At 38.6% G+C, this 24,808-nt stretch overlaps 1 protein-coding gene across 2 annotated transcripts; it reads right to left on the bottom strand.

The window, feature by feature from the left end:
• Positions 1–132: 132 nt before the first annotated feature.
• On the bottom strand, positions 133–23,271 carry LOC102693836 (sperm-associated antigen 1). Of its 2 annotated transcripts, none has more exons than XM_015358196.2 (19): positions 23,074–23,271; positions 22,036–22,190; positions 21,133–21,292; positions 20,383–20,499; positions 19,636–19,706; positions 19,211–19,323; positions 18,164–18,269; positions 16,976–17,106; positions 16,588–16,694; positions 15,916–16,030; positions 14,362–14,787; positions 11,555–11,654; positions 8,636–8,788; positions 7,383–7,558; positions 5,843–5,984; positions 5,158–5,284; positions 3,038–3,199; positions 2,010–2,357; positions 133–1,838 (listed from the first exon to the last, which is right to left on the bottom strand). In XM_015358196.2, the coding sequence occupies exons 2-19, from the start codon at positions 22,173–22,175 to the stop codon at positions 1,704–1,706; spliced, it is 2,829 nt and encodes a 942-aa protein (XP_015213682.2). In that variant the 5' UTR covers positions 22,176–22,190; positions 23,074–23,271; the 3' UTR covers positions 133–1,703. The 2 variants fall into 2 exon arrangements, with proteins under 2 accessions (XP_015213682.2, XP_015213683.2); XM_015358197.2 differs by having other exon boundaries at positions 14,362–14,784.
• Between the last annotated feature and the right edge of the window lie 1,537 nt (positions 23,272–24,808).

Below are 24,808 nucleotides of genomic sequence, written 5' to 3'. Positions count from 1 at the left end.
GACTTGCAGGGTTTAGGTCTCTCACAAGACCATACCTTGCTTTTAAACTATCACCTCAGTTCCATTCTGAGCCTCGTGAACATGTCCTTTTGTGTTTATGGTAGATACACTACAAAACAAAACCACTCGGAATCAAGTCTTTCACATGCAGTTTATTGCTGGATCAATTATTGCAAGCTTGTCTCCCTGAATTTAACAGTATACATTCAAAGACTTTCAACATAACGAAATAGTACAATAACTGAACTTTTATTTAAAAAATTTAAAACCATTTTTCTTTGAGCAACTATTCTATACATCCCCTTGAAAGTTACATTCAGCATTACCAGAAGAAACCTGAGTGAAAAATGTAGAGTCAAGTTTTTTAAAAACAGATTTTGTAGAGATGTTCTTTCTCTGCAAATACTGTTTGTACAGTGCTTACTATTTAGCTATGTGGACAGCATTTGCCTGATTCCAGATCCTTAAATGCTATTTTAGTAAATGTATTACATTTTCACAGCTGCCCTCTGGTTAAGGCGCTGGTCAATTGAAGCTATTGCATAGTCCTCAGTAATACATTTTAAGATCAGAAAGCATATTTAAATTTAATGCACATCTCATTTAAAATATTTTCACATTCCCAAACATTTTAAAAATCTATTGTATGCAATGCTGAATATTATTTACAACATAAACAGAAAACAAAATGTCTGCACTTTTACACTACTAAAATCTGGCAAAATAAATCTTGGTATAGGCTTTTACCGAGCAGCAGTGAAATCAATAAGTAAAATTTCTTGCAACAATTCCATCTCAATTGAGAATTCTTAGTGAACATGATATGAGTCTGTCATGCTGCAGCTGTAATGTTTGGCACCAAACAACAGTACAAAGATTTAATTTTGCAGTCAAGATAATGTAAACCCTTACATGTGCCTTGTGGCAATTAGCTTTCCACAGTGGGGCTGCTCTCAAGGGTTGTAACTAGCTAATGCAGCCCTCTGAATGCAGAATAATCCCAAGTGTTCCTTTTTACATGAGGACACTGCAGAATGACTGCATAACTATGCATAAACCATAAATTCAACATACTCAGATGTGCCTTGCTGAACCATAACCATCTTGCATCAGATACATAGTACAAATAGAATTTGGTTTGTTTTTCATTTGCTGTACACTATCATATTTGTCCAGAAGGAGAGCTACATTTAATGCAGAGACTGTTCTAGCAAATGTAGTATTGTATCCTAGCCTCAGAAGTTAAACATAACATTTAGAATTCTGAGATGTCAAATGAAACCTGTGGAAATACAGTAGAGGTGTATGTACATTTAGGGTCTGGTTTCTCACTATTGGACTGCTTGAAGATTCCTGACAGGTTTTACACTTTAAACCTGTCTTTACAGGATTAAAATCACCCTGGAACATTCAATTCCCTGGAGAGAATTATGAAGAGACTTCCTCCAAAAATTACCTCCCATTAAAGAAAGTTGCGATTTAGAAAAACTCAAGAGAGGAACCATCAATGTTGATGTCTTAAATGAAAAAAACCTTGATAAATTTGAATATAGAAGTGTAAACTCACCAAATTGACTGTGTATAAATGTTATTTCAGCATGTAACAGATTGATATATTTGAGATTTTTCAGCATACAAACCATGAAAGCCATTGTTTGCATAGATCCACCTCCCACTCAAAGTGTGTGGGGAAAGTACTGCATTCATGAAACAATATACTTGTTTGCTAGATTCTGAACATCATATGTTGTAAACCCTTGCTTTTCAACCATAGACAGATGTTCAAATAGTTGGTTTACCTTTTGACGTTCATTTTTGCTCAAAAGCAGCAGTACCACCTGGAAACACAAAAGTTTCAATCAACATTCAAGTTGGTAGACAACTCCTTTGAAAATGATTCCAATGAAACAATATTTAAAGGTGCATCAAGGATGCTGTAGATATTGACATTCATGGCGTGGTATTAGTGGAACAGCCGTATACAGTGTATAGAAAAAATGGGAACATACCTTGAACCTTTCCGCTTTGTGCAGGTGGTTCAAATGATGGTAAACAGCAATGGGGTCCTCTTGAAGTAGATGTTCATCGAGAGCTTGAATAATAAAAGTAAAGACATCCCCATCCAGCTTATTGCTCATGAAGGAAGGGAGCTTCTCTGGCTCTACACTGCAGAGCAATTCAGCACACGTAGCAACATCGCCTTTTGCCCTTGCTGCGTTCAAGGCCTGGCCAAACTCGTAGGCATTTGTAGGCTCTAATGTAAATGTGTGTTCCACCTCAACGGTGTTGTTCATTTCTTCTCTGTCTATCTCGCTGGTCCTATGCTCTGTGCTTTCAGTTTCCTCGTTGTCATTCACCTGCAGACGAAGAAGAATTCTTACTGGACTGAAAAAGTGAAGTCGTAAACCAAAGCACAGGAGCAGCTGTCTCCGTTTTCTTGGGGACACTGCCTGAACCAGGCAAAACATACCTCTGTAACCATTCATTTGCTAACAGCACATGGCTGAGGACATGTCCTGGAGAAGGCTTCAGCTTTCTTGGCCAGTGAAACCCAGACCCAGATGACATGATGTGCAGCATGAAGTGCAGAATATTACATAGCAAAAATGTAGAGAAATATGAAACTACAAATCTTAAATGTGGACACTGACCCTGAAGCGAAAAGATATGAAAAAGAATTAGGTGTAAATGAGCTCCTCTACATCTTCTAGGAAGTGTAAGGAAGCAATTTTGGTCACAAAGCTACAAAACTAAAGACAAACTAATAAAACTTGCTAAAAAGTTAGTGTTAAAAAGGTAAACAGGCCTCACAATAAAATGCGTATCCAAATGTAATGAAAATTTAGACATTAAATGTACATATAAAGGACTTAAATGACCAATTAAATAAAACTGTAGGACTGATCATGAAATATAGTTTTATGAATTGGTTAATGAATCCACCCATCAAACCAGTAATTCTGGGCTCAGTGAAGCAACTAATTCTGACTGTACTGCGTTCCCACCTGAAGAGACAGGTGCTGAAGTGGCATCTTACCTCCTGGATGGGGACATTCCTCCTGTGTTTGTCCTGAGGGCTGGCAGACAGGTGCTGCTGCTTCAGCAGCCCAGTGACCTCTTGCAGCTCTCTCTCCGCCTCCTGCACACTGGGGTCCAAGCGCAGCAACTCCTGCAGGTCTGCACTGCAAGCAGCGTAGTCCTGCACACACACAGCATGCAACTGCTTAGCACCTACACTGACAAGTGCTTCAGAGTCAAGCACAGCAAGCAAGAGCTCAGAATAGACTGGGCACTGTACAGTATGGCACAAACAGGAGTTCAAAATCTTAGAACTATGCTGAGTACCAAAAGAAGCTGATCAGTTGTAACTGAAACAAAGTATTATTAATCATCAGAGTCATGGTAAGAAAATCAAAGTTTTAAGGAGCAGGTGTACTGGCATTTTACATTATTAATATAAAATTATATTAAAGATTAATATTTAACTGTGGCCACTATCAGAAACAATACAAATAGCATATGTAACACATGCTTTGCATGGCATTGCAGAATATGTCTTGTGGGATTCTGTTCAGTTCCTCTTGTAGAGCGTGGACAAACGTGCCTGTTCACTGGTCTCTTCGCACTAGAAGCCTAACAATCTTCCCTGATCATCCTCCATGTTCAATGGTAATCAAGCCTGGCAAGTAGCGTATCCAGCACAGCAGCATCCTACAGACTGATGGCACGAAGGTAATTATTTATTTTGTCAAGTGGGGTTTATTGATTCCTTTCTGTTTTTCTCTCTTGATTTTCACTAGGCGGACAGCACAGTGGCACATTGGCTAGCACTGCTATCTCACAGGGCTTTAGTCCTGGGCTCATGTCCAGAGCCGGAGTGCTATCTGCATGGAGTACGCAGATCCTCCCCATCTTCACATGGGTTTCCTCTGGGTGCTCTGGTTTCTTTCCTACTACAGTTCAAAGGCGTGCTGGCCCTGGTGTGAGGGTGTGTCCTGCGACGGACTGGCGTCCTCTCCAGGGTGTAGCCCACCTTGCTCATGTTGCTTGCCAGGTAGGCTTCGGCTCCCCCGCAACAAAAAAAATCATCTCGTCATATGTGTCCCATGAATTTTCCACTAATGCAGGGATTTAGTGTTTCCGCAAGTGTCACATAACTGTACGAGTCATGAATGCTCAAAAGGCTCCAACGATATTCAATCACTTTCCAAAATGTACTTTATTTATGCACGTACTGTATGTTTTCAGAAAACTAGAGTGATAAGGTTCTTTTGATGCCCCACTAATCTATATTTGTCTATTATATATTGAGGTACAGTATCACAGTGTACTGCAATGGGAGGGTGTTTGTGTAGTTGCAAATACTACATATATTAGTAAATATATAATGGTGAAAATATTAGATGATGGAACTGCTTGAAAGGAGCTGCTTTCAAATGTTAAAGGTTTTCCAATAAGTCAAGATTCCCTCAACCAAAAAACCTCCACCAGCCTATCTTAATAACTTGGAGATGAGCTTGGGCTTGCACAAGTGTAAATGTTCCAGAGGAGGAAAATAAAGTAAAAAACTAATTTGAGTAGTACGCTCATTAAAGAACTCCTGGATGGATTCTGAAATCCAGCTTTGCATATTTCCTCCCAACAAACATGTTTTGCAAACCAAAAAAGTGAAATACTTTACAGGAAATTGCTTAAAGCACAGTGCAACCTCATTAGACTTTAACAAATGTGCTAAGCCCTAAGAAGATCACTTTGCAGATTAAATCAGACTGTGTCTGGCTATTTTTTAATGATGTGGGATCAAAAGAATATCGCTTACTGTAGGTATTAAGGTATTAGTTGGAAAAGACAGGATTTATCATTAAAGGTCTGCAAAACAGGTATATGAACCTTCAACAAAGGCAAAAAAATGGTTACACTGTTTAGGAGTGGGAGTGTGCATCAATTTTGTGACAGTACATTAAAAGATAAATGATTTCTAAGTAAAAGTGAAATGAACTCATACATTTGTAAGGATGTTTAACTTATATAAGGAAAACTGGCATGTTTTTGTGTTAAGATTCCCAGGGTTCACCAAAAAACACAGATCCCCACACTGGATGAAAAAAAAAAACAGTCAGAATCTCAGGATTGGATTGATGAAGATACCGAACTCACCTGTAACCCTTTGTAGGCTAGAGCCCTTCTGTAAAATGCTTTCTTATTTGAGGGCTCCAGTTGAAGTGCAGAATCACAGTCTTGTTTGGCTTCTGCAAACTGATCCAGTTTTAAATAACACAAAGCTCTAGAAACGGAACACAGAAACTTATGATTAAAAAGTGTTTACTTATTTAGATTACAGTTTGCTCCTTTTCATTTCCATTTACCAGATCACAGTCTTCTGTTCTTTTTGTAGGCTAAACAGTACTTACTGCAGGGATTACAGCTTGTTCTAGACATGACCGTTGTACAGTATTTCCAGATCACTACAAATACAAGTAGAAGAATGACTGTCCTCACAATGAAAAGGGTATTCCTCTGCCACACACAGTAAATGGTATGTGTATTGTGGCTGTGTGAAAGGAGATCAAAGGGTATCCCAGGGGAAGGTCCTATTTTTATATCCCCATACTCTGCCTCTTTCAAAGACATTTGCTGTCTATAATCAACGACTTTACAAGCAAGAAAAGAAATGCTGAGAGAAATAAACAAGACTTTTACATCTTATTTTAATTAAACTTATTTCTTTTAACACTGGTTGTCCTGCTCATGACACCTTTTGATGTAGTCTAGCTTTTACAGCAGAGTTGCTATATAAACAATGGTACGTATTTACTTCAGTGTTCAGGAAGACAAACAGTACCTGTTAGTATAAATAGCACACTCTTCAGGTTTTATCTTAAGGCATTCACTGTACTTTCCAAGTCCGGCCCTGTATTGGCTTTTCTTCACAAAATCATTTCCTTCTTGCTTCAAAGAAAGGAAAAGGGCATCAGCCTTTTCACCTTAAAGACAAAAATAGCAGGGTTGTTAAATGCAAGTTTAATCTGTTTGGCATTGTGGAATAATGTGTTGTATCACATCCACTCCAGTTAAATCTGAATGTTTGAAAATGAAACTAAAATCATCTTGGCTTGAGTTTTTTTTTCTTTTAATTTCTTTAGAAAACAACAATTACATGGACCTGGAAATTATCCAGTGCTTTCAATGAAAGACAAAAGTGTAATAATGTTAATATACAATAATCCCAGTTTTAAAGACAATACAGCTAATATATGTATATGCTAATTATTAACCATTTTATATCTGAGAAGAAAGTTTAGGACTTATTTAGTAGTAGAGAATATGCAATGAAATTAGAAGTAAATTAACACACAAAATTCAGGGTTAAAACACATTACTTCCTTCTATGCAGTGGTTTCACTGGTTCAAACAGGTCTGACCACTGCTTTACCACAGGGATGATGCAGTTCTGTGTCACACGCTCGCCTGGCTAAAGCTACACCTCCCAGCCCCGATTAGAGACTCCCCTGGCACTGGGTGTTGTCAGTAAATAAAAAGATGAGCATTCAAGACTACTATCCCTCCTGTCCACTCACTGTTATTGTGCTTCTTGAGAAAGGCACATACATATTTATACGGTAGTAGTTCAGGTGGGTAGCTGCGTCAGCATGCGTAGGCTGCAAAGGAACAAGTAATAGGTTTATTCCATGCTGAAAAAAAGAAAAAAGAGAACACAACGTTTCGGCCATGGAGCCTTCTTCAGGTGTGTGACCTTGGTGTGTGACCAAGCCCACACCTGAAGAAGGCTCCACGGCCGAAACGTTGTGTTCTCTTTCTTCTTTTTTTCAGCATGGAATAAACCTATTACTTGTTCCTTTACATATTTATACACTTGGTATTGGGTAACATAATAGCCTATTATACTGTTACCGCTGTTACACTATTTAATTTAGTAAAAAGCTTTCTGATATTAATAAACAGTTTTTCCTGTGTTACAGAAAAAAATACATACCTATTTACTGTAGGTTCCAGTCCAAGAGTAAACAGTAAGGCAGGTCAGTATTCAATTTACTTTATAACATGTCATCAATAGAATTGCTGGTATAGGCATAGGAAAAACAGCCAACACAGTGTTTTCACTAATGAGAATGTTATAAATAACTGCCTTCACAGTCCAGGAAACCACCGAGTCTGGATCACTACAGCTCCACAGAACGTGCTCGAATGCAGTTTGGAAATTAAATGAATATAAATTCTAGTCCTATTCACTATGCAATCTCTCTCTGTGTTTTTCCATCGATCACTCTGTGGACGTGGATGTGGAAGACGGGAGTGACTAACAGTCTGAAGCTGGCGCGCGAGTTACCTGCTCGGCGCCGGACTCTACAGTCAGGTGGTACCTGTGTCCTGTGGTGCGCCGGCGCTATCCAAGACCTGGCCTGTGCCCGGTGTTTGCTCCGATCTGGGCAACGGCTCCTGCCATCTGTGCTGCTGGGAGGACAAGGGCACCACTGGGATTGTAGGCAGGTTCTCTCTCCAGGCGTGACCGTCCTGTGCTATTAACAACCGTGAAATCCTTACAGGAAAAAAAAACATCATTACTCACAAGTACAGGTTTCCCTGTGATGAACAGTGTAGTTGGATACAGCATTGACACATCCTGAAAACCCCCATATTATCTCCAGTATAATGTAAGTGTAGCAAACAAGTCCAAAAATTGTCAAGACACACAGGAGGTATCTTAACTTCTATCGCTACATTCATTTCAACGTCTGACATAACACTATTGTAAACAAAATCTATTTGAACAAAGTGTTTCATTTATGCATAAATATAAATACATGTGAAGGTTTATAACAAATGTTTTAAATAGTGATGTGCAGAAATTGTTAACAAGTGGAGTTAGTGCAGACATTTTTTAATTTCTTAGATGAGAAAATATAACATACTTTTAAACTTCAGTATATGGTTGTTTTAGTTAAAGGATGTCAAAAATACAACTCAAAAAGAAAATATAAAAAAAACAAAACAAAAGAAGGAAGTAGAAAATAACTGACAATATAAAAACAATGATATTGAAAAGCATCAGAAAACATCTTACTTAAAAGATTCAGAAAATAAAAATCCTAGAGGTTCTTTATTCACACTTCAACTGCTTGGAATTTCATTTTTTCTACATAGCTATATTGTGAGCTAAAACCACACACTAGTTACAAATGAGAGGTGGCCTTGTTGTCCATCCAGCTCGTTTGTTTTGTTTTCAGTAGCTAACTGGTCTGAGGTTTTCCTCCAGACATTTCTTGATAGAAGCCAGGGCAGATATTCCATTCTCTCTCAACACTTACTGTAAAGAGATGCCTCTTGTTCTCAATTTGAAAAGAACGTCCATGTAGCCCATGTGGAGGCAGACACTATAAAAAGCTAAAACTGAGTGGTCTGCTATACCTGTTAGCCTCTGTTTCAGAGCAGAATAGCAATTCTGACTCCAGCCACTAATGACTTGAAGCAGAGAAGGCGTTTCATACACTGTCCTGCTGCAGTAGAGGTGCCAAACTGAATTGCTGTGTAAGAGGGTTTTGATTCTTCTGGAAGCAGGCCCTTCTCCACAGTGAGGATGTGTCACAGTATGTACATCTGAAGCTGTGGCCTGTACCTGTTGGCACTGTCGCTGGCAGCCTGCACTCCCCGGTCGATCTGAAGCACAGTCTTATAATCCACGTAGGCCTGCCGGTAATTCTCCAGTGACTCATAAGCCATGGCTCTCCGAAGAAGGGGCTTGATGGAGAAAGGCTGGAGCTCCAAGGCTCTTTTAAAAACAGAAGAATGAGATCAGGATACACTATCCAAAGCAAGCAGGCTGAACCGAGACTGTGTGAAACAACCAGAACGCTTAGCCATACAGTATGTCCTGTGTTGGCACTATGGGTAAGAAAAAAAATACATTTGGCATAACATGACATATCTTTAATTGAAACAGAAACTAATTTAAAACGACTTATTTATTTAGATCATAAACCCAGTTATTTAAAAAACAATTGCCACATAAATGTAGAGAAAGTAGTGCCACTTAAATGTATTGTCTAACACAATCAGCGAATACTACACTAAGAAGCCTTGAGTGTTTAGTATCATACGCAGAATTAAGCAGTTTCAGAGTTAATGCAACAGCTACACCTCACCAGAAAAAAACGAGTGGAGCTAACTGTTTATGGAAGTTCAACTCTCAAGAGATGGATTAAGAAGAACCAATTTCATTAACCACTGTTGGTTTGGAATATCTGGTTGTTTGCTCCAGTTAATTACAACAAATATTAATGGGCAATTTGCCCAGTTTGCTCTTACTAGAAAACATATCCTGGTCCCATGGTCTGGTAAAGTCAGCGTCACTGCATGTTTAATGTCAACAACATAAAATAATCAACACAACAGAAAAGGTCACAAAATATGAATTCCTGTCAAGTGTTTGGCTGTAACCCATGTGAATGTTTAGGCTCATGGGTTGATCTCTACGGACCTTCTAAACTATATCAGCAATCTGCCTAGATTCATGTAAACAGCCCCCTTGTCACGTGACTCAAGTCCTAACCTACACAGTCTGCCATGGTAATGGAAAGCAACAGCTAAGGTCTAGCCACCCTGCACAAACACAGGAAAACAAAGGTAATCGTTTCACTCTTCACGGTACTTGATATGGTATTTATGACACCATTTATTAACAAGATATTAGCCTCAAACAATTTCAAAATGCAGATCACAGGGACATACTTCCTGTTATAAATGAGAGTTTAACAAGATGTTATGGCTTTAGCTAATCTCGTGTCCTTCAGAAATATCTATTTAATACACACAGAAGCCTCCTACTCTGTAGGCTCTGTGTTTAGCACAAACCTCATGGCAGTAATATCACTTCAAATGACTCCTGGTTCATGACACACAATACTTTCTCAGGCACCTTCGCAAGTACAGTCACAAATACCTTCGCTTAAACAGACTTCGGATTTAATGGGCAAAAGTAGGTAAAGGGAAGGTTTTCCACAAAAGGGACACTACTCTTGGTCTATGTGTGCCATTCATCCTCTTGCATCTAAGTGTATTCACTATGACGAGTATCAGATTTTGTGATATCTTGCTCAAAAAAGTGTAAAGAAGTGAAAAACCAAGGCCTCAAAGGGTGGTGAACAGAGAAGAAGAGTACATTTGAGCATGACTGAGAAATTAGAATCTGAAGTGTCTGTGAATCGAGTGCGTGAGGAATACTGTCAAAAATCTGTTTCAGATATTTGCAAGATGAAGGTTACGTTTGTTGTAGCTAAAGCTGAAAAATGATGAACCACAACAATATGAACCACAACAAAGAAAACAGGCACTGTCCCAAGAAAGCATATTAAAAGTGGCTCATGAAAACATCACCCCACGAAGGGGCATTCATTGCTGGCAAGAACAGCAATGCTATTGTGGTGTAAACGTCCATAGTGTTGAAGTGAGATGTGCAGACAGTACGCTGCCCAGGCACACGAAATTGAATTTCAAACACAGTGAAGGGTGGCTTTGGCAATTTTGTAAAGGTCGTGGTATGGCGAATAAAAATAACCTGTGGTGAACCTTTGAGTGCACATACTGAAGAGACTGAACTGTTTCACAAGAAACTAAACAAGTTAATCTAAGCCAGAGGCATCATATTCCAACTGTACAATACCGATGACATTTGTCTCTCAACAATACAGTATATTAATTTCTTACAATACAGTGTAATAGTATGTTATTTTTCTAATCATTAATAATATTCAGTAAACATATACACCACTAGTCCAATAAACCATGGATGTACTGTATAACCCTTACGAATGTGACACGGCTTACAATTATAGGAGGTACCTACCCACAATGACTCAGTCCGTCACAAACACACAAACATTCCTAAAACCAACATTGGAAAACTGTCTGAAGATCTCTTACTGCTGCCCAGCAGTAAAAAAAGCAATGGTTCTTGTACAAAATCCAAATTTTACAACATATCAAACATACTGTTCTTTCAACTACATAAAAAATGCAAGGAAAGGAAAAAATTCTGTTTAATTATTATTTCCCAGTTACAAAATTATGTTTAAATGTGTAAAACATATTACGAATGGGTTCACCTCAATTTCATTTTCTTGGGTTTAGAAAAGAGACAATTCCTGATTTTAAGTAGACAAACAGGTCAGACATACATCTAATTCTTTCTCTCTCTTTAAGTGAATATACAGAAGTATTAAGGATTTTCAATGAAAGTAAACCCAGCTGTTTTTCTAACTGAAGTAATCTTTCAAAAGTTAGGGCCTATATTTTTTTTTAATGGTTTACGTACATTTAGTAAAATTATTAATTAAACCATTGAAAAATGGAGAGCTGCTCTTTTTATGAGACCTATCTCTAAGAACTCTCAGAACAGAAAAATCTGTAGTAATTATGGAAGATTTGTAGTAGCCATTTACTGGTGAAAATTGTCACTGGGACTATCACACACATAAAAGAACCTCGGTTCAATATATGGTCTTTAGACAGATGACAGTGTAGCTCTATGAGCTTTTACCTTTTACAGTCTTGAATGCACTCAAGACTGTTCCCATCCTTCAGATGGCATGCAGCTCGGTTTGAGTACAGAATACTGAGGTCTTCTGCACTGTCGATACCTTAAAAAACAGTTACAAAGCAGTTATTTATTATAAAATGCTTACAAGGCAGAACAATAATCAATTTGCTCTATTCACATCAACAGTTTTCAGCAGGACCTCCCTAGATGCTATAGAGGCTGTGGCATCTTGTTGTAATATGTTTTAGCATGTACATGAATATGTACAGAGTGAATGCTTAAAATAAACTAGGAGTTTGGCTTCTAACAACACAAAAAAACAATGCACAAAATGTAAGCCTAGTAATGGTTTACATTGCATTGAGGCTTTTAAGAGTTACTGAAAACAGAATCCTGGCCAAACTGTGAAATGAGATTTTTTTACTAAATGGATGCCCTTCAACAGCATATGAAGACTGCCAGATGCCGATTTTGTTTTTTGATAAATGGACTTACCAACCTAAAATCCTTGGTTTAGCTGAACAAAATCCGGATTACAGAAATATCTGCTGTGTTAATATGAAGTTCACTTAACATAATGAATCGACGGAAAATGCCAGCGCAGTATTATGTCTGTAAGCTCTTAAAGCCTTTTAAAATACATATGAAGCAAATAATGAGGTACATGATGTAAAAAATTAGTAATTTATTTACTGACTCGGGTTGTCCACCTGAGATTCCTTTGCAACAATTTGGAGGGAACCTTTCAATAATACAGCTACATGGCAGCAACCAAACAAGTGAAAAATCCTCTGATCTCTCAGTTCATGGGGGTCTTTACAGCCCTATGCAGCCTAGAGGCTTCATCGCGAGGAATCTGTATAAAGCATCAGGGGAGAGGGCCAAATGAGAATGCTGACTGGTGCCAATCAGCAGTTCACACCTGTATTTCTGCTACAAAAACAATGGCACAGTAATCAAAGAGCCCCGGTGGCCATTTTAAAATCTTGCCACCTCTTACTTTCTTGCAGTTAAAAAAAATGCCATGAAGAACGATTTCCCATTCTAGATGTGTTAGTATAGCCTTGGATGTTTTCTCCACACAGGGCACTGTAGTAGTGTGAGCCCACTTCCCCTTAACTGATTTAGCATTTTAGCCCATAGACACATGGACCTCGGCACTCTGGGAACCAGAATGGGTGATATCACACAAGGTGCTGGTTGAGAGAGATGGTCACAATGTTCTCAATGATGGGAGACTGCAGTCCTCACAGTTCGCTTTCTTTCAGGGGAAATCACAAAACAGAAATCGAACTCTGCATCTCATATCAATGAACACTGCTGAAGGTGGGCTGGACCGTCATTGATAGTGGTGCGTCAAACGAACTATATTTCTGGTTGCAATTTATGTAAGGTGAATTGCACACTGACAAAACTTCAGAGTCCCTTGCCGAAAAAATTCTTGACTGTAATGAGGATCAAATTTGTTTAGCTCTCAGATGGTGACTTGTATACTGCGGGATGAAGCTCAGGACTCATAAATTATCTTGATTACTATACTATAACTCTGCTGGACAAAGACACGCCCTTGTAATAATATATGGTTTGAATCATTTTTTCAAGGTTGAAGCAAAATCATCTCTGAGTGTATTTCTGTTTTCAATTTTTGCATTACTCAAAGATAATACATTTGAAAGATAACACAACTTGTTATACATTGTTGTCCCATAATGAATTTGTTCATCTGCAAATCAGCAGTCTCATCAAACAAGTGAAGAAAAATGACAGGAATTCACGGAGGAACTGTGAATTAAAGCACTTGTGAACATCTCAAATAAATTATTTTTTAAAAAATAAAACAGCAAAAAAGATTAGTTTTAGACTTACAATTTTAACACCCAAGATGTTATTACACTTAGATTTTAAAAGTCAAGACCATTTAAAAAAAATAATTAGCTGTGATTCCAATTGATAACGTGTTAGTTATCATCTGTGGTATCTCCAATATTAAGGTAAATGGCTAAAGTGGGCAAAATTGTCCTCCTTTACTCAATTTATCTTGAAACTCTCGTGGGCTTAAAACTTTTATTTTACTGATGGCAGTTTTACTCTTCAATTAATTGGTTTTAAACTGGTTTTAGAGAAGGTTTTTAATTAAAATTAAAATTGGTTTTAAAGAAGGCATGGCACCAGAAGTGGATACCCACTCATTTTTCATTACTTTCTCCAACTCACTCTGCTGATATGTTTTAATCTGGTCTGTTAAATACTGTTACAGTTTTACTGCCATTATTTCCTTGTTGGACAGCTTGAAATGCTTTACATTTCTCTTTCCAAGGTATAAGAAGACATCAGAACTATTCAAAACATGTTATGTAGCTAATTACTTCTCTACTGCTTGCACAGCACTCTTTGAACCGAAATTCATAACATACATTCTTCATGTCATTCAAGATAAAACTCCTCAAAGCATGTACTATGCTTTGAGGAGTCCTATCTTGAATGACATGAAGAAAAATATTTAAGCCATGACAGGTGCGAATCCATTGATACTGGCTCCTTATTATGTAATACAAAAAAGGAAGAAAAGGGTAGTCATTTAGAAAAGCACGTTTTGTTATATGGCCGCATATTTTTTAAATCATTATATTTTCATCCGGCATGTGCCCTTAAAATCTGTAACAGGAGATCAACCAAAGTTAAAAACATTCCTGGCTGTTTCTGAAATTACTTTTCAAAGAACTGATAAAAGACTCTTTATGCAAAAGAATCTTAAAGTGGTAATTCAATACGCCCATGGCTAAGTAAAGCAAAGAAAATGGACTTACCGGCCTCAATAAAGCCACCAATGGCCTGGGTGTACTTATTCAAGGCATCAGAAAATTGTCCATTCTTGAAAAGCTCGTTGCCTTGACTTTTCAGCTTAGCTAGTTCCGGGGTTAGGGCCCCAGAGATGACGTCGGGCCTGCTGCTGTCAGTACCTGGGGCACCAGAACTGCTCTGATCACCTACACAGCTCCCATTCTCCTGCGCTCCATTCACCAGCCCCTGGTCTGCAGACTTGCTGTCTCCTTGGGCCCTGGACGTTTCCCCACTGGCTCCTTTGCTCTTCTCTTTCTGGGGCGCAGGTGACGTCTTCGTCTCCATCCTGGGGCCCCCATCTCCTCTGCCGGGAAACTTTTTATTTGCGTTCCCCATTTCTCCCTTCACAGCAGGACTGGCAGTCTCTCCACCCACATGCAGGCTGCCTTCTGCTGTAGGAAATGCAAGAAGACACGCCCACAGGCGCAGTCAGTGATTACGTCACTCTGTGGGAAGGCCTACTGCAGCCCTGCACACAGGGGTGTGAGGAAATGACACTAAAAGCTTGATGGATGTGTAACTAAGGTACATGGCTTTTAATAGTGAAATATTTCTAATACAAGGTCTACAGGATATTTGTTCAAGGGAGTATCTTTGTTTCTCCCTTTAATCTACACCTTTTTGATGTTGCAGAAATGAGTGATAAATGAAGGAAGCCCATCTTTTTGTGGCTGGCTAAGAGATCAGCAGATCCTGAATCAACTGGTTGCGGCTTTGCTAAGGTTGAGTAACCCTTTCAGAGCCTCACAACTGCACACAAATGTCTACTTTACAGTATCATACCCTAATCACATTTTGAAAAACATATTTGCAGGGTCTATGAGGTAAAATACTGAAAGCTCAATGTCTGAACTTCAGGAAAGAATAGAAACTTAAATTTTATGAGCCCTAAAAACTAAATACTACTGATACCTCAAGCTTTATTAAACACTAGAACAAAATAAATGTTCCCATAAAATGAATACCTCTTGTCAAGTAAGATTTTTAAGCACTGCAAAGTAACAATGTCAGAAACCCTAATATTATTAGCACACAGTAAAGAAAAAGTAGACTAAGATCAGTTTAGGAACAGCCTCCTAACTTGAGCAATTTTAACGGTGTGATGCATCTGTCTGACACAACAAACATCTTCTTTCAGCTTTCTCAATTCCCTTTTCCACATAACTACGCACAACCTCTCAACAGCAGTGTTTTCCCAATTCCAGCTCCGCCATTAAGCTTATGACCAAATCCAGGCGTTTCACAATCACTTCAGAACAGATGACAAAATGTGTATTAAGTATTGAGCAATAGATGTATAACACAACGCTGGAAACTGAAGCTATTGAGTATGGAGACATCCCATTGTTCTTACAGCCTCTAATAGCTTTGCTTACCCACTTGATCCAGAACAAACAGCTCTGGAGTTCCTGTGCTGATTATTTTTGAAAATCATGAAATAAAGAAATAACGAATCAAACCTTAATTACATGCTGTTTAATGAAAGGTACCAGTCCAGGAATGTGGAGGTTGGTGCTCACCTTCTTCTCCCTGTTCCTCAGACTCATCTACTTCTTCAATGACAATCCGCTTCCCTCTCGGCTGCGGTCCGGATTCTCCATCTTTCACTTTTTCTTCAGCTTCACACAGGAGGTTCTAAGGCAAAGTCATGAGGATGGAATGATTTATTAACCACATAATACCTTCTGCCACTTTACAAAATAGCAAGATACAATCTTAACATCATCTGATATTCAAGCCTACATTAATTAGTGCTGCATTTTAGCCACAGTAATTTATATTGTGAACATATTTATATTGGTTCTCCAGTTCACATGCATCACATTTCTAAATTTGTGGTTCCATTTAGTTGTGAGGACATTAAGCCTATTAGATTTTAACCAGTAATATTAAGAATATCAAGACCATTGGCACCATTAAATAGATGGGACATTGATTCACTTTAATCTATTTGACAGGGATATATAATCTTTGTCAGCATAATACATTTCAAGAAGAAACGACCACAGCGCCATCTGCTGCAGTACCAGAGCTACTGTAGCACCACTGCAGGTATTCCCTGTAGTACTGCAATAATCTCTTGTTTGGACTTTAAGAAATAAAGACTTTGAATTGTCAGAATTTACAAATCAGGAAAAATCGCATTTATGCCCAAAGCACTGACGAAATTAGACCAATGTGTAGTTGCTTACCTTTGCGATCAAATTATGTGGTTCAGCACGCAGCACATTCCTCAAATCGTCTACAGCTGCCTTATAGTTTCCCTGGTGTTTGTACACAGTAGCACGCCGCAGAAGTGCTGTAAAAACAACACTAAATTGTCACATATTTGGCTGTTTGAACTGCTAGATCAACTATGTTTTGCAATTGAAAACTGATGGGGCTGATAAGAACACATTGTGCCTACATATTTCTTGTTATGAAATCAATGCAAATAATTTCGTGTCTTCACCATCTCTGTCTCAACTTGGAAGACACAGAATGAGAAAGATATTTAGAAATAAGCAACAACATGAATGATGTTTATTGTATGGCTTGTTTACCATTATTCAAGCAAGCAGTGTGAAAGTGGGCTCATACCTTTCAGATTGTTTGGCTCCAGTTCTAATGCTTTTTGACAGTCATGGAAAGCATTATTCCAGTTCTGAAGATTAATCTCTGCCTGAGCTCTGTTGTTGTAGGCAGCCACTGTTGGCATCACAGAGAGGCTCCTGTAACAAGCAGTGTATTAGCTACTGAAGAGGTCATGAAGCACTGGCGCAACTTTGGCAATGGAGTATAAATAGGACGTAAGAAAGATTACAAACAAGAGGGCTATCGGAACACAGAAGAAAAGTCACAAACAAGAGAGGGCCTTCAACCCTTTGGGCTGTTTCTTAGAAGAAGCCAGGATATTGGCTTCAAGAACATGGTAAGGTAGCTTGTTTCATATGCCCAGTCATCCTACCAGCTCAGTCAAAGACTTCCACTTAGCAAAATACCATCATAGACATTAAACTTTTAATTAAAAATCTTATATCAAGAATTAAAATAAGATTTCTTAATTTGGCCCTTACATAATGTATATTAATAAAATGTCATATAATAATACTGATATTTTTAAGACCCATTATTACCTCATGAACTGAAACGTAGAACCAACATTGAGACAGATACTCGACTGAAAAGATTGCACATAATAAATATACTGAGGGACATTAAAAATAAAAAAAGGACAGAGGTATTAAAATTTGATTGAAAAAAAAAAACGATCCATGAAATTAATTAAATTTGTCCCTTTCAGGTTTTGCTGTATTTAAGGAAATATCATAAGCTTACCTGCTCATTTCTAGGCACAGCCAGGGTACTGCATATGGCACTCATTAATTTATTATCAGAAAGCTGTGCATTCTTGGTAACTAACAGCATGGGGACAGCTGTAGTACAGGGGGAAAGGCAGGACAGCACCATGGACAGGACACCAGGACAAATTAAAGACACCACTAAACCTAGCCAGTCTGTCTTTGGAAGGTGGGACAAAACTGCAGCCTGGAGAAAACCCACACAATCATGGTTAAACGTCCAAACTCACACTGAACAGGTCCCGGGAGTTGTGAGGCAGCTGTATTAAATACAATGCCGAAACAGGATTCATTGTGACACTTTGAACAAGCCAGGACATAGAAGTTAATTACCACTTTTATGAACATTGCCAGGGCTTTCAACACCTTACATGAATAACCAGTCTTCAACCTAAAAGGAAAAGACTGACAATCATTTGACACTGACCTTGTGTAGTACACCACAGCTTCTTCATAATCTTTAGCTTTGAAAGCCTCATTGCCTTTATCTTTCTCCCGGTTTGCAAGGAGCTGTTTTTCCTTTTCAGTCAATGCTGGGAACAAATATTAAACAATAACCATTTACTGTATTTATAAAGGAACAAACCAAATAATTTAAATTACATTTCAAAATTCAGAAACGGGACAAGAAATGATATCTGCAGAAGAAATGGTCCCAGGCAGAACACACTGCAGTGACCGTTAGCGAAGATATTGTCTTATAGAGCGAATGAACAAAAAGTACTTATTATGAAAATAATATTATTAGAGTTGGAAGTCAACTTCAGAGACTTGCCATGTAAAGCTTGATTCTTTTAAACCAATTCCATTAATCCAGACTGGTTTAATCAGTCTTAATCTATGATTGTTACCTGTGGGCTTTACCTGACAAGATGGTCTTAACGATAAGGATTTAAAGGCAGCAACTGAATGAAAGATTTAGTCAATTTCCATTAAAAGGGGAAAGTATATCAGAATATACTACGCACTAATGAAAACAGAGCAGAATATGATTTTTTAAGCATAATTTCCTAAATATAAATTTATATAACTACGTGAAAGGGTTAATTAAACCAATATACTGTAAAAAAATGTGAAACACTGAAAAATGAAGCAGAAAATTAATTTACTACATGTATACACTGTACAGTGGAGTATAAATGTACTCAATACACAGTAATGACAACAGGTGTTTTTAGTTTTATTCATAATTCATCTATGTAAAGACGTTTTGCAGTTTGCCCAAAGTTTTGTCATGCATCATTAATTTTGTCATGGTTTCCAAAAGACTAAATTCATATGTGTCTGTGTTTAACCTCAATTTCGTGTTTGTAAAAGCAAAGAAAGCAAACTTGAAAAAATCATCAAGGTTAAACAATTCTGAGTGTTCACACAACATAATGAGGAAATAAAGGTTTTAAATAAGGTCTAGGAAACACTATAGAGCACATGGCAGCTCTTTAGGGAGACTTAAATATTTATTCTGACATTTCACCTCTTGTGTCAATTTGTCGTTTCACTTTAGGAAGACCATGATTGATGACTGCTGAAGAAAATTCTTCTTTGACGTTTCCATCAATTTTGGAACATTCTTTGTCAGCATCAAACCTGTAGATTACAGAACACAGCCTGCTTAACGTACAAAGGCCTGGGAATGCACAGCCGAGTCTCAGAATCTCCTATATGACTGTTCTACGGTGTAGGTCGTGCTTGGTCTCTGACAAGCTGAAATGCATTCCACTACTGTCTATTGAGGATTTCTGTATTCTACATCAGCTCCCTGTGACTCCATATTGCAAAGATCCATGACCTAAGTAATGTGACTCAATACGTTCTTCATATTTATGGCTTTTTCTGTTTGTTGTTTATTGCACAGTGTCCTTCCAATGCAGTAGAACTGGATTATAAACTTGATCTCACTTGTCCCATTCTCTGTAATCCAGAGGAACAGCCCTCTTCTTGGTTTTACTTCTTCCATCAGTAGCTTTACTCTGTAAATAATGAACGATATTTAATAAAAACATTTCCGCTTAATATACACAATTAGTATAGCACTACTGCACACAACCAAATGTTAACATAACTCAATACACAGACCCTATCTGGAATAATGGGTCTAACTGGCAAAGGGATACTCTACTGAGTCTCCGAAATTTGCTCTATAAAGCTTTTCAAATTCAACAAACAGAAAGACAGCATAAGAAAACACAAGAGAGAGAGAAGGAGGTAGGAATGATAGGAATGGAAGTGTGCCAGGAGAGAGGATCAGATTCTGGCTATGCATCCAGTTTATAGAAAGGGAGATTTAACACTGGGTTTTATTCTTTTAATTTAGGATGCAAGGTGTCTCTCTCTTGTTAGCCTTCTTAGGCTGTTATATAGGACTTCAGGTTACAGAGTTAGCATTCTGAGTTTCTGGGTCTGTAAACGTTAAGTCTCTGAGAAGCCCTGTTTTATAAATAGTATAACTGTTATGTGTGTTTTTGTTATGTTCTGTAACATTTTGCCTCATTTAGTTGTGCTGTTCTTGTGATTGTTAATAAATACTGTATATATTTTAGTTCATGTTTGCTGATTAATTAACTATTCTTTTCCCAGAAATGTGATTTCTTGTGCACCCTTATTTCCTCATATGCATCCAATTCGCAAAAATATCCAACATTTTACCTGATTTGAAGCGACACAGAAATTTGACCCACGCACTAGGGGCACATTTTCTGCATCATGCAACACAGACAAATGTTTCATCTCAGCTTCATTCTGTTTAACTTCATTTTCCCAGTTCTGTCAGGAATGTAAAAATAAAAATAGTGCATTTGTTTTCATACCCAATACCTGATGTGTTTTGACTGGCACGAAGAATTCTATACTTTATCAGAAAATCTGTTCTTTATACAAAATAACCAAATTATGTACTTTTTGCCTTGCAATACTTAAAGTGAAATACAGAAAAAATAAAGAGAAGTACAAGCAAAAAACATGCAACTACAAATTGATAATGGCCGGGATAACCACCACTTTACTGTACAAACAGCTATCCTAATGATGTACAGTAGGTACTGTATAATCATACAGGGTATTAGATGGCTTTCAAATTGCTGAAAATCAGTGACTTGGTCACCTCTTTTGAACATTCTACAATTTCTGAAATATCTAATGAGATCAAAGTTGCCATCTTCCATGTGTGCTTAGGTGATAGAATAAATCAGGCGGTGAGGAAAAAAAATAACAGGTCCAGCATATAAATCCTATACAGGTTTTGGATTAGCACGTCCTTCATATGGTCTAATTAAGACACTTGACTTTCAGCTCTGTAGATAACAACAGCCATGCTAATAGCTCACCCCACCTCCAAGGCCCTCTTTAAAACCCAGTTTTTACAAAGCCAGCCCGTGAAGCTCACCTCTCCACACATACCTTTAAGTCTTCAGCAATTTCTGCCCAATCCCCCGCAGGAAGGCTGGCTGCTGTGGCCGGAGGTTGATCTTTACGAAGGGCCCGGCTTTTCGGGTCCAGTTTTTCAATGCGTTTCTCACAAAAGTCTATGAGATGAGGATAGAACCCCTCCTGCCCAGACCTTCAATATAAATCACATGGGAAAGGCCACATTCACGTCCGCAACGTTTCACATGAACATTCCAGCCTCATCGATTTTTACTTAATGTTATGAAGTGAACAACACAAGATTAAGGAAAAATAAGATTTTGTACACTTTTTATTTAGATACAGCAATTTAATGAAAGTTCATGGGTCCATGATTGGTGAAGGCCATATGGGAAATTTGGCCAGGACCCAACATTTCAAGAAATGCTCTGAGTTGTGACCACAGAGAGTCAGGACCTCAGTTTTACATCTCATGAACAGGATAACGCCTTTTTACAGTACAGTGTCCCCGTCACTATACGGAGGCACTAGTATAGTGACGGTGAGCGCCCCCTGCTGGCCCCACTAACACCACTTCCAGCAGCAGCCTTAGTTTTTCCCAGGAGGTCTCCCATCCAGGCACTGGCCAGGCTCACACCTGCTGGGCTTCAGAGGGTTGCAGGGTGATACGGCTGCTGATAGGGTATTTATTCCATTCAGAGCCCTAAAAAAGTTATATATTATATAAGGGCAAAACTGACTGAATAGGTGGACAGTCTCTAAAAGGGTTTGAAAGCATCAATTAGACATACAACTAGTTGACAGTGCAGTATCTTATATGATCAAATATAAGACTGAAACCCCCTTCTTTTATATAATTCAGCTGAGAATCTAAAAAACTTTAAATTTGATTATGACATTAAAATAGACAAATTGACAATACCAATTCATTTTTACCTCAACACTCTGAGTATCCTTCCCAGGTGCTTCACATCAGCGCAGTTCTGTATGAAACCATAGTCCAGATGCTCTATGGGAACTTGGGTGCTCTTTGTTTCCCCCGGACCCAACAGAGAAGAAACCTGCTCTGTACTCATGCTGACGGTAAGAACCTACCAACACAATAACCGATACACTGAAACCAAGACATTTCTACAGCAGGTTCACTAATGCTAACCAGTAACACAGTGGACAGAAATGCCTTTAAAAACACAGTGGATTAATGGAAACTCGCTAGGCACTCACTGTAGGCACTGTGCACTGGCTGTAAAAGCTAACTATGAGAGATTACTTCCACAGGTTTTATTTTGTCTACAGATTAACTCTTATTTCTGAAAAAGATCGTACTTCAATACCTCCCTACAGTTTAACTTTTAATTTTAACTCGCGGGGTTCGGTGATGAAAACCTAAAAAAAAAAACATTTCAGTCTTATTGCATGCTAAAAAATATCTTCAAGAATTATAGATTAATTATTCTCTCTTTAATTATTAATTGTACATTTTTGGTACAAACGGGATGCAAAACTGTTTACGAATCGTTAGTAAATCATACAATTTTACGAGGATGTTTAATTTGTGGTACCGTTGGTAGCAACAATCCCTCAGTTAATGCACTAATTTTAGTGTTAAGTAATTATTACATTAATTATTGAACGTTCCGGAATCAAACATATCACAAATTACATAAAAACGTGATGGGAACTATCAGGAATTGTCAAAACACGTGTTTGATTAAAAAAAAAGACTAGTAGACATTACTTAACCAAACGAAAGCTCCAGAAAACGCGGCAGTGATGAATTCAAACAGCCAACTGCAAATATGTAACTTTTTACAGCTACAGCAGTTAAAGCCAAAAACTGCTCCACTGGCTTGGTAATGAATGATATGGCTTGGTAATAATGTTAATAAAGCATTTAATTTTATACAGTATACGTATTAAAAGTCCCGGGATTCGACCACCGACTTGGGAGTAAAACCATTTTGAAAAACTTACCCAAGACCAGACGAGCGATTCGACAGTTGTGTCTCAGGCGCCTGCCCACAAACGACGTTTAAACAAATCAACAGTTTTATTATCTCTGAACTTTATTTGATGTTTCCCAGGCACGACGTGGGTCTTCGGGCAGGCGCTGTGAAGAAACCCGAAACCGGGCGATCTCAGCAGTTCGGCGTCGGTTTCTCCTCCAGCTGAAAAGCGTTACGTTACCGTGGCAACCGAAGGCCTTCCTCTGTTTCTCGACTCAAGCAGCGGCGAGACTAGGTCGGAGAGCAAACCGTGAGGCGAAAGGAGGCCGAATTCATATTATACACTGTCACTTTGTTCTGGGTATCAAAGTCCGCCTAACAAAAAACAACAACAACAACAACCGCTTTTTACTGCTACGCATTCCATATTCACGGTCATTCGTAAGTTAGGCATCGGGATACCCACACCTGCAATTAAAAACAAGTCACAGAAAGAGAAAATCCGTGTTTTACAATACACGTGTACGTCGCCATTTATTCCAATTCAGAAGCATGAATGAGTTTTTAAATATTTTTTTTAGTCGTATCTACAAATACAATCGTTCTTCCGCTGATAATTTATGTATTTTTTTCCACCTAGCGTGGGTTTAAAAAACGTTGTCGATACTGTTATTATTAGGAAATAATCAATTTTTTGGTAGCCGGTGCTTCCACATTTTATTGAACAGACATGACAAAAGTAAATTTATTAATCTGTTTCGCATTTCTTATCGACAGTGGAGTGTCCAGAAAAGCGCTACATAAGTGTAAGGAATTATTATTATTATCATCTGTAACAGTGTGGCCACAGCTGAAGTCTACAACAAGCTGCAGTTCCAGCTGTGCACTGAATACTGAAGCCCTCTTGTGGGATTCCATCCCATCTCTGACCAGTGAACAAGCACATACCTGCTCACTGGTCTCTGAGCCCTAGATGGCACACATTGTCCCCACTCATCCCTCAAATGCTCACTTGGGTATCTATGGCATGACCTTTATGCTGATAACCTCACAGCAAAGCTGTTGCTGCACAAGAAGCATTGGGATGTTGTGTCGTCCTGCTGGAATCTTGTGCTTCTGGGTAAGCCTACAGAAAGGGTGATCCATGGACGAGGCGATAATGACACAGGTATGAATGACGCAGTATCAAACACTTTATAGTGTTCCGGTCTGATTTACTTCCTCTTTAATTCGGAATTAGAATTGCTGTTTATTTCTGCCCTACCTGCCCGATTTCGAGTAGCCAATTACACGTTTTTCATGTCTCATTTCCCAGCTCCATGCCCCTTGACCCCACGCAGGGCAGAATGAGGAAGTGCGGATTGACTCCGCCAGCCCATCCTCCTTCGACCTTGACCACTTGACCTTAACTCTTCCTAGGCAACACCGCCTCCTACTGGAGGATCAGCACCGATCGGAAGAGTGGCTCGTCCCTTGCTGACAGAACAGCACACCTGCAATAGGGGTTGTCGAGCCTGGTGTGCACTGCTGATTGGGGAATCCTGGCCAGCGCTGATGAATGACCTCAGCCAGGATCAAATTGAACCAGCGACGCTGGTGCCCAACCTGTGCTTGGACTGGCAAATTTACCAGCGGAGCCACTTTTGAGTGGCCACCTTCTTTCATTTCTTTTTTAAACGTGGTAGGAGACTTCAAAAACAGTCAACCTTTTCACTCGGTAGCATCTGCTATTAAAAGGTGATTCCTCCACTGTATTGACGCAT

The sequence above is a fragment of the Lepisosteus oculatus genome, chromosome 10, assembly GCF_040954835.1.
Source record: "Lepisosteus oculatus isolate fLepOcu1 chromosome 10, fLepOcu1.hap2, whole genome shotgun sequence".
NCBI lineage: Eukaryota > Metazoa > Chordata > Actinopteri > Semionotiformes > Lepisosteidae > Lepisosteus > Lepisosteus oculatus.
This window is presented reverse-complemented; position numbering and strand designations above follow the sequence as displayed.

Bases quoted from the DNA above. Each gene is read 5' to 3' on its own strand.
- LOC102693836 (XM_015358196.2), bottom strand. From the start codon at position 22,175: ATGAGTACAGAGCAGGTTTCTTCTCTGTTGGGTCCGGGGGAAACAAAG. The intron at 8,789-11,554 runs GTAAAAGCTCAT...TGTTTTTAAAAG, and splicing joins TGCATTCAAGACTGTAAAAG to AGCCTTGGAGCTCCAGCCTT. The intron at 5,285-5,842 runs GTACTGTTTGTC...TTCCGTTTCTAG, and splicing joins TGTGCTATTTATACTAACAG to AGCTTTGTGTTATTTAAAAC.